Here is a 10,422-nt window from a genome sequence, read left to right on the forward strand (position 1 = left end):
GCTCTACCTGAGTAAAGGGGAAGAAGATTGTTTAATCAGGATCATGTTTTTCCCCCTAACACATTATTTGGTGGGGACGCTACACTGTTACTTGGTTTCTAGCACTACCTGCTTTTCACATTTTTTTTAAATAACAATCCTAATATTAAGCTATTAGTATCGCAAGGTGAGGGTCTTAGACCTTGCCATTTTTAAAGACAAGAAAGACTTTACACATCTGTATTTAGAAACCAACAGAAAGAAACATTATATTACATGGAAGCAGCTTTCATCCAACTTTGCTTAACCCTTTCATGCATGAATTATGACAACCTCAATCAGGATTGTTTTCTTAAGTATTTTTATTCATCTTTAGGCATGAAAAAAGATTGTTGAACTTTTTTTTAAACTTTTTTAAAATGTTTTTTAAAATGTCCACCTGTGGACAACATATGTTTTGACTTATGAATTTGGAAAAACGAATAAATAATATACACTGTGTTGTGTTTATGTGCAAGTAAACTATGAACACTGACACAAATACAAGAAAACAGTCTTTGAATAGCTGTTCATTATAGTGGCCACTATATGTGAAATGGTTAAAGAAAATATCTCTTTTTGTCAATTCCTATAGAATAGAATAGAATTAGAATAGAATTCAACTTTATTGTCATTGCACATGCACAGGTACAGGGCAACGAAATGCAGTTTCACAGGGCCAAGAAAGAATATGACCAAGAAAGAAAAGTTTCAAAAATAATAACATTTACTAAGGCTTTCAGACACTAGCCCTTCAACCAGTCGCTGACACTGGATCACCAGCCATCGGTTGAATCATTCTGCACGACAACACCATCACTCCATTCACTCCACTGAGATGATCCAGAGCAGGTATTTGTTATTCGTGTCCTCATTCTCAGTTTGTAGGTGCGTGTGGCATCTGAAACTGGCTCTCTGTAAGACTGCTGGGCGATCAAGTATATTGGCTGTTCCTGTTTTGAAAAGAGCCATTAAAAATAAATAAATAAATCTTGGGTTTACCTTAATGTTCCTCTGTACCTCAGACTGCTCTGACTTTCAACTTCTATTGAGTACAGCTAAACCTATCAGAATGTGTTATTTATTGCTTCTGAGAATGGAAAAAAATGTAACCAGCATTTATCAAAAGATGTTCACATTTTCTACTTTAAAAAGTCATTTTTGTTTTTCTCTAATTAAAACATTAAAAATACTTTAGTCCTCACTGAGTTGAGTTTTTCACCAAGTTTGTCTCATTCATTAATCCTGTCATATGTGCACAAGAAAGATCCGTGATCAGAGATACTGTACCTGATCACCTTTGTCCAGCTGGTATTCAAAACAATAAGAGTTAACGACTTCTCTGGTGCGAGGCAGACCCCATGATACAACCAGGGCTCCACCTTTGACTGAAGCATAGATGTTTGGAGGTGGAGAAAGGAGCTCTGTCTCACACACACAGACACACAGACACACATGCACAATTAGTAAAATAACTGGAAACGTTTAATTCTGAACATCTGCTGTAGATTGTGGCTGAAATACACTGGAGTCTGAACTGAAACTTCAGGTTACCACTCCATACCCCTGTACTTGGCACTAACCCCCAGTTTTAGTCACAGCCTTCAAGATCTCAAAGGACAGAAATTTTTTAATTACTGATGAAGAAAAATTGTCAAAAGCGAGAGAGATATTTGTATTTTTTTTAATCTGATCTATAGCATTGTCATTTATAACTACTTAATAGTCTTGAAATATTACCCAGCATGTCCATGTCATACACGTAGGTGTAAGACGTCCACTTGTTCTGCATGGACTTGTTCAAATGAAGGATGACTTCTGCCATATTATTGCTGAGAATCAAAGACGCTGATCCAGCTCTTTCCACAGAAGTATAGTTTAGTGACTCAACCAGTATTTCATCATCACAAATGCTGGTAGGGGAGACAGAGGAGATACAGACTCAAAGCAGTGTTTCAGCTTATTGTACCTTATTTGTAAATAAAGCTCTATTTAAAAATAAGAATACCTGATAAACACAGAGAGCTTAGTATCCTTCTCTAAAGTGTTGAATGACCAGGAGCAGTTGAGCTCATTTGTTGGGTAGAGGAGGCAGATAAACTTCTCCTTTATATCTGTAAGGTCTTCATAGGAATCCTGCTGAGCTGAAGTCCGTATGAGAACCATACCAAACTTCACATACAAGATCAGAACATTGAAACATTAAAAAACGCACCATATTTATATTTATTAGTTAGAGCCATACATTTTTGGACAGTCTCTGTACACCAACACAATGGTGCTGGAGTAAAGAGTGGCAAGCCATTACAGCCATTTTTATACATAAAATTGTAATTCCTGTCTGGATTTCAATGACTTCCTGATTGTTTAATTTCAAATCGGCTGTAGTTGTGTACAGAGTCAAAACTACAATAACTGTCTCACTGTTCAAATACTTATGGACCTAATGGTACAAGCACCATGTATGTATGGTCTTTCAAAGATAAAAGGATAGGTTTATTTTCACCTCGTACTGGTCATCCATTTTCTCTTGACAGGCATTCAAAGTGTGGCCCTCAGATTCTTGGGGGAAAGAAGAAGAAGAAGAAAAGGAAAGAAAGCTGAACACCACCCTGATTAATAATATTAAAGGAAATCGTTTGTTTAAAAAAAAAAACACCAATGATTTATGGTCAAATGTTTTCATAGCTATTCCTTATAGCCCATTTGTTCACAGAGTGTCTGTGTACATTGTGATTACTCTTTCACTTACCACATTGTGTGAACCACAAAACCAACAAACTGGACCAAATAACAGGATGATGTGGAAACAGCTTCATGGCTGATCTGAGTGATACAAATGTGCACATATACGCATGTATCAATAAGCATGCAGCATTCATTAGAAAGCACAGAGACGCTGCTGTAGCACTTTTCAAAAAGCATTTTCCTGTGTTACTTCCCCCTTTTTACATGCGTACATACGGAAGTTGGGACGTCTCAGTGGTCACATAATCAAACACAAAGAAACTTCTTTCCTCGTACGAGTTTTACGTCTTCACTAAGTTACACTGACTTGTGAATTTTAACAACATAAATGCAATTTTCCATTGCCACCAACTACTTTTATCCACAGAAAAGAAAGGACATGATACGTTTGCTTTGTTCATACATTCAGAAGATAAATAGCCTCGACTATGATTAACTATTCTGGATTAAAGCTCTCATATGAATCAAATCGAATAATAAAGTCACCTGTCATGGTTGTGCTATAGTAACAATGCTATAAAAGAAATAGTAAAAAGCTGTTACCTTCAGTTGTCCCTCTACTGTCAATGACTGTGATTCTCTGCCTGAGGACAATGACACGTTTCTGAACAAAGAAGAAGCATGACGTCACGCACTGTAGATTCAGGAAACCTGGAAATCTTTCTGTGAATTTATTCTGCTTCACTTATGTATGCTGCAACCGCAAGTCAAGTCGATTGATTGATTATCCAATCATTATTTTTAAATTATCCAAAGCTCAGTCATGATGGCCGCAGACTGAACAGAGTATTCCACACATGCCTTTCCCAGTAACACTTTCATTACACACACTTGATACAGTGGGGCCATTGTAAGTTCATGGGTGACATTAGACAGATAGTGAGACACCTCCTTATCAGGGAGAGATAGGCCAACATGTGAGAGTTAGGGAATGTTCTTTGTTTTGGAAGGTTTAAAGACTTCCTCAGAAAACTGTTTGGTGTTTGATCTGAACATTTTCTCCACTGCAGTGTTTTCCTTTTCTTCATTCTTTTAATAATCCTCACTGTACCTCACTTTGTAAACTGACCCCAAAACCCCTTTTGGGTAACTGTGACAGGAAATGATGTGATTCATACATGGTGTTATAGCAGACACAATAACCCACTATCACTAGAACGCTGTTCAGTGCTGTCCTCTTGTAATAATGTCCAGTGAGAGATGATGTCACAGCACGAAAACTGTATTTATCATTGGCACACATTAAGCACAAACTGTAGCTGGCCAGTAGGGGAGTGGTTCTGAAATTGTAGGAAATAATATAAACATCGTCTTGATGCATTCTCAGTCATCCAGGAAAGTAAATCTCCAAAAAGTTGATTCTGTTGATCTGGATGTAGCGTTTTTTGGGAGAAATGTTTTGTCACCCATCCAAGTGACTTCTTCAATCTCGAAGAAGAGACTGAACTGCCAGGAGTTGTGGCCCCAAAGTACATCCAGGGAGAAGGTAGTCACTGATACAAGTCAATTCTTGCCGTTATGCTGCGCCATGTGGCATGGGATATAGCAGCTAGTCGGAGTATTCTCAGCTCAATTTTAATTTTAATTTCAATTCAATTTTATTTCTACAGCGGGAAATCACAACAGGAGTCGCCTCAAAGCGCTTTATATTGTAGACCCTACAAAGATGCAGTATAGTTTGAAAACATAACTTCCCCTTTCCAGTCTCTGAATCTCTGTTGTGTAGGCAAGGACATGCTCCAGTGACTTCAACAATCTGCGCTCTGTACTGTGGCGCACAGGGAGAACTGCCTCCTTAGGTGCAGACAGCGTAGACATATTATAAGCCTGTAGGAGCTGTGTTGCATACAGCTTAACTCCACCAATGTCTCAAGAAGCTTAATAGCTTCTTGTCACGACCTGGTGCTGGCTTTGGCAGTGCAAAAGGGTAGCACATCCATTTGCCATAGTCTCTCCAACATCTCAAAACAGGTTTGCATTCTGGGACTGACGGGTGGTGAAATAACACTGGTCCTCAGTCAAGTGCTCCTTAGTCAAGAGTTATTCATCTCTGGCTCGCTTCCACAGCATGTCTTTTATCCTGTCTTCCTTCTTTCTCTTCCCACCCGGTCGTGGCAGATGGCCCCGCCCCCCCCTGAGCCTGGTTCTGTCGGAGGTTTCTTCCTGTTAAAAGGGAGTTTTTGCTTCCCACTGTCGCCAAAGTGCTTGCTCACAGGGGGTCATATGATTGTTGGGTTTTTCTCTGTATGTATTATTGTAGCATCTACCTTGCAATGTAAAGCGGCTTGTCTGTGTTTCATGGTGTTATAGTGTGATGATATTTGTGCTTCTTTATATGCTATGGAGTTTTTTGTTTTCTCCTCATGATGACTTCCTTGTTGGAAGTCATCATAGGCAGAAACCCTGTTTTGCCCCTATATGTTACATATCTCACTGTCTATCCCTTTGTTGCTGCCTGGCCTGACATTTCTCCCCAATGTAAGTTTGTATATTTTAGGTATTGTCTGTATGGTCAGCTGCAGGCAACTGCAACTGACAAATAAATCTTATCCTTATCATTATAGTGACTGTTGTTGTGATTTGGCCCTGTATAAATAAAAATGAATTGAATTGAATTGCTGCATTACCTCTTGAGCTGGACCTTGTAATGTCCAGCCAAGGTGCATCTTGACACCTGTAGGGCCAAGTCAGACAGGCTCTAACAGGGTGACCACATGTGTGTGGGCTGATCCTGTAGTGCCAGATCCTTAAGATTTCTGCTTAAGGGCATTCACTGGCTGAGTGTGCTCTGCCAGCCCAAGTGTCTTGGCAGTGAGAGCATGGTGGATTTTGAAAATCCATCCTGGTTGGAAAACAAGAGAAATGCTAAAAGAGACAGCCTCACCTTAGAGGACATGGAGATCTTGTCTCATGGTTTTCAGTGGTAATTCTGCAGGCTGCCCTTTTACCCCTTCAACACTGCAGTGGTTATCTTACTGGATGACTTCTTCCTTTCCTCTCCTGTCTGAAATACTGGTTTCTTTGAGCTGAATTGTCACAATGGCCACAGGCTGATAGCTAAACTAGACTCAAATGCAGCGAACCACAACAGAGATGGCTCGTAAGTTTTACAGTGTTTTATTAAGAAAACAGATTAATTCATAGCAAAGAGTAGTGATGCGGCCGTGGGTCAGCGAGAGTGAACTGTGAAGTGACAGTTGCGATGGGAATGGAGCGGGTGTATCTGGAAGAGAAGCAAACGTGGTTAGGAAGGTGGTGGGCGCAGGACACCTAGGGAAGGTGGGTATGATTAATATTTTTTACTGACAGCTGGGGTGAGCTTGGCTTTGAGGGAAAGGTGGAGAGAATTCAGGTGAGTATTGGCAAAGGTGACCTGAGTTCCACTGCATCCGAGGTGGTGAGTGATAGCTGGAGGGCAGGCAGTCGAGGTTCTCTGTATTTTCCAGAGTGTGGAGGTTATCCAAAACAAGCTGAGGTTGAAGGCAGTGGCGAAGAAGGTCCAGGGAAACTGTGACACAGGAAAACAAGGTAAGCTTAAATCCTCAACTTGATTACCCAGATTTGGCTTCAGGTGTACAGGACTGCAGGAGAGATGATGGCTCCGCCCAGGGGTGGAGACCAAGGAACTCAGGTGCCTGATGGAATTTCCAGTCATACCTCCAGATCATGACGTGAACAGTGAAGTATCAACTTGCGCCTGCAGCTCATATTCGAGCCAGTAGGAAAGGGAATACTCTGAGGCTGACAATATTTATGGAAACTGGACCGCAAACCATGTGGCAGTTTTTCAAGCAACCTTGACACCTGGGCCCCACATTCCAGCTCTACAATTCCTTTCCTCCCTAACTGTCTATGCAAACTGACCAGTGAGCGTACCTTTAGAGCAAACATCCTGAAGATCTTGGTATCTCCTTACATGACAGATGCCCCATCCATCACTCTGCAATATGCTGAGTGCCAGTTGGTGTGGTTGTCTATACTCCTGGCATCCATTGGGTATGAGGGTACCTAGAATTGCTATAGAAGTCAGCAAGCAGGGCCTCCTTCACCTTAATATGATCCACCAATATTTAGAGTTTGAAGCGTTCTGTTGCATCTGCTGAAAGAGTATTTTCCACAAACAATCCTCAACCATGCAAACTCCTGTGGGTGTGGGTGTACAAAATCTAGGATGGTTGGTGCTGGCCCCCTCTAGTAATGCTCCTGACTCCCCACTGGACTCTGATGTTTGAGACCTGGGGTGTATATAGTGATCAGCATGATTGTGTCTCAGAGTAGAATGCTACTGGGAGCCATGATCATGATGCTGTGCAGTGCGGCTAGCTGGCCAACTGGTGGCTCAGGGAAATGGTAATAATTTTCTTCCAAACTGTGAGGGTAGGCCAATGATGCTTCATGGTGTTTCAGTCCTGACAAGCTGAAACCCTCAGGTGAGTAATCAACATGTCTCTGCATCAGATACAGGCTCTGGCATTCTCTGTACACTCTGATTGGCTGCTGCATGTGTTTCTATTGGTCCCAGTGGGCATCATGCTCCTCCCATGCAGGTAACACAAAAGGGTTTTAGCATTCTTTGATATAATTTGTAATTTTTTCTTTTCATGCTCATCTTTAGGAATAAAGATCACATGAAATATTTCTGAAGTTTTAAAAATCCTTCTGCAATCTATAAAGTACAACAATGCTTTTCCTCAGTGTCACAACAACTTCATTAGCAGTAGAAGAAACAGGATACTATCATGGCAAAAAAACAACTAAACAAAAGACACACAAAAAACTATTCAGTTGAGGAAAAACCCCATACACTTAGTTCATCATACTTTAAAAACTACATCCATCCATCCATCCATCTTCATCCGCTTTATCCGAGGCCGGGTCGCGGGGGCAGCAGCCTAAGCAGAGACGCCCAGACCTCCCTCTCCCCAGCCACCTCCTCCAGCTTATCCGGGGGAATACCAAGGCGTTCCCAGGCCAGCCGAGAGACATAATCTCTCCAGCGTGTCCTGGGTGTGCCCCGGGGCCTCCTCCCGGTGGGACATGCCTGGAACACCTCACCCAGGAGGCGCCCAGGGGGCATCCTTGTCAGATGCCCGAACCACCTCAGCTGGCTCCTTTCGATGTGGAGCAGCAGCTGCTCTACTCTGAGCCCCTCCCGGGTGGCCGAACTTCTCACCCTATCTCTAAGGGAGAGGCCAGCCACCCTTCGGAGGAAGCTCATTTCTGCCGCTTGTATCCGCGATCTCGTTCTTTCGGTCACTACCCACAGCTCGTGGCCATAGGTGAGGGTAGGGACGTAGTTCAACCGGTAAATTGAGAGCTTCACTTTTACACTCAGCTCCCTCTTCACCACGACGGACCGGTGCAGCGTCTGCATTACTGCAGCTGCAGCCCCAATCCGTCTGTCGATCTCCGGCTCCCTTCTCCCATCACTCGCGAACAAGACCCCGAGATACTTGAACTCCTCCACTTGGGGCAGGAACTCATCCCCGACCTGGAGTGGGCACTCCACCCTTTTCCGGCTGAGAACCATGGCCTTAGATTTGGAGGTGCTGATCCTCATTCCCGCTGCTTCACACTCGGCTGCGAACCGTTCCAGTGCGAGCTGGAGGCCCTCACCCGATGAAGCCAACAGAACCACATCATCCGCAAAAATCAGAGATGAGATTCTGAGGCCACCAAAGCGAAAGCCCTCCGCCACTTGGCTGCGCCTAGAAATCCTGTCCATAAAAATTATGAACAGAACCGGAGACAAAGGGCAGCCCTGGCGGAGCCCATCACCCACCGGGAACGAGTCCGACTTATTGCCGGCAATGCGAACCAAGCTCTTGCAACAGTCGTATAGGGATCGAATGGCCCATAGCAACGGGCCAGACACCCCATACTCCCGCAACACCTCCCACAGGACACCCCGAGGGACACGGTCGAATGCCTTCTCCAAGTCCACAAAACACATGTAGACTGGTTGGGCAAACTCCCATGCACCCTCAAGTATCCTGGAGAGGATAAAGAGCTGGTCCAGTGTTCCGCGACCAGGACGAAAACCGCATTGTTCCTCCTGTATCTGAGGTTCGACTAGCGGACGAACTCTCCTTTCCAGCACCCTGGCATAGACGTTCCCAGGGAGGCTGAGGAGTGTGATCCCCCTGTAGTTGGAACACACCCTCCGGTCCCCCTTCTTAAAGATGGGGACCACCACCCTGGTCTGCCAGTCCAGGGGTACTGCCCCTGATCTCCACGCAACATTGCAGAGGCGTGTCAACCAGGACAGCCCTACAACGTCCAGAGCCTTCAGGAACTCGGGGCGGACCTCATCAACACCAGGGGCTCTGCCACCAAGGAGTTGTTTAACTGCCTCAGTGACCTCGCCCCCGGAAATTGGCGGGTCATTCCCCTCATCCCCAGACTCTGCTTCATCCTCGGAAGACGTGTCAGTGGGATTAAGGAGGTCCTCGAAGTATTCCTTCCAACGCCTGACAATTTTCTCAGTCGACGTCAGCAGCGCTCCGCCAGCACTATACACAGTGCAGGTAGAGCACCGCTTTCCCCTCCTGAGACGCCTGACGGTTTGCCAGAATCTCTTCGAGGCAGTCTGAAAGTCTTTTTCCATGGCCTCTCCGAACTCCTCCCACACCCGAGTTTTTGCTTCAGCCACTGCCCGAGCCGCATTCTGCTTGGCCTGTCGATACCTGTCGGCTGCCTCCGGAGTCCCACAGGCTAACCAAGCCCGATAGGACTCCTTCTTCAGCCTGGTGGCTCCCTTCACCTCTGGTGTCCACCATTTGGTTCGGGGATTACCACCACGGCAGGCACCAACCACCTTGCGGCCGCAGCTCAATGCAGCAGCTTCGGCATTGGAGACGCTGAACATGGTCCATTCGGACTCAATGTCCCCAGTCTCCCTCGGAATGCTGTTGAAGCTCTGCCGGAGGTGTGCGTTGAAGATCTTGCGGACTGGGGCCTCTGCTAGACGTTCCCAGCACACCCTCACTACGCGTTTAGGTGCACCAGGTCTGTCCAGCGTCCTCACCCGCCACCTGATTAGCAGAGTGTCAGGGTCATTACTGAGGATGACTCTGATTTCACAGGATCAACAGCAGGATAGAGACTTGTGACCCATCTCTGTAGATGTTGAATTAACTTTTGACCATCTACCAGAACATTTGTAACCTAAAACACCGACCCCAAACCCGGTGCATGATCAGGTATATGTATAATAAGTACAATATATTTCCTGCCATGTATTCTTTCTGATCTTTCTACACAGATTCTGGCAGGACAAATGATGATGAGATGAGGATTGTGATGGTGGGGAAGACTGGAACTGGAAAGAGTGCTACTGGAAACACTATTCTGGGCCGTGAGTTCTTTGAATCCAAGTTCAGTCCCATATCTGTGACTGTAAAATCTTTCAAAGGAAAAGCTGCAGCACAGTCTTTGCCTTTCACTTCTTACTCCACTTCTATTGGCTACAAAACACTGTGTAAACTGAACATTGACAGAAGCAATTACAACCCAAGCATGGCTGGCAAGTTCGGTAAGTCATCATGTTAGTCATGTTTTCTAGTGTTACAACAGTGATCATGGCTGATGTAGCACCCTCAAGGATTGACGTACGCACGATGTAGTTATAAAACAGGGTTTATTCTGGTCTTGGCA

At 44.5% G+C, this 10,422-nt stretch overlaps 1 protein-coding gene across 1 annotated transcript; it reads right to left on the reverse strand.

Annotated features, from left to right (window-relative positions):
• Window positions 1-319: 319 nt before the first annotated feature.
• On the reverse strand, window positions 320-3,475 carry LOC147308880 (uncharacterized). Its single transcript, XM_086272189.1, has 7 exons — window positions 3,310-3,475; window positions 2,771-2,844; window positions 2,525-2,580; window positions 2,027-2,190; window positions 1,759-1,931; window positions 1,309-1,442; window positions 320-971 (listed from the first exon to the last, which is right to left on the reverse strand). The coding sequence occupies exons 2-7, from the start codon at window positions 2,835-2,837 to the stop codon at window positions 795-797; spliced, it is 771 nt and encodes a 256-aa protein (XP_086128315.1). The 5' UTR covers window positions 2,838-2,844; window positions 3,310-3,475; the 3' UTR covers window positions 320-794.
• Between the last annotated feature and the right edge of the window lie 6,947 nt (window positions 3,476-10,422).

Source organism: Aulonocara sp. 'chitande type north' Nkhata Bay, linkage group LG18 (assembly GCF_057382095.1).
Source record: "Aulonocara sp. 'chitande type north' Nkhata Bay isolate Kocher_YH1m ecotype deep benthic linkage group LG18, A_spYH_male_GT1.1, whole genome shotgun sequence".
Lineage (NCBI taxonomy): Eukaryota > Metazoa > Chordata > Actinopteri > Cichliformes > Cichlidae > Aulonocara > Aulonocara sp. 'chitande type north' Nkhata Bay.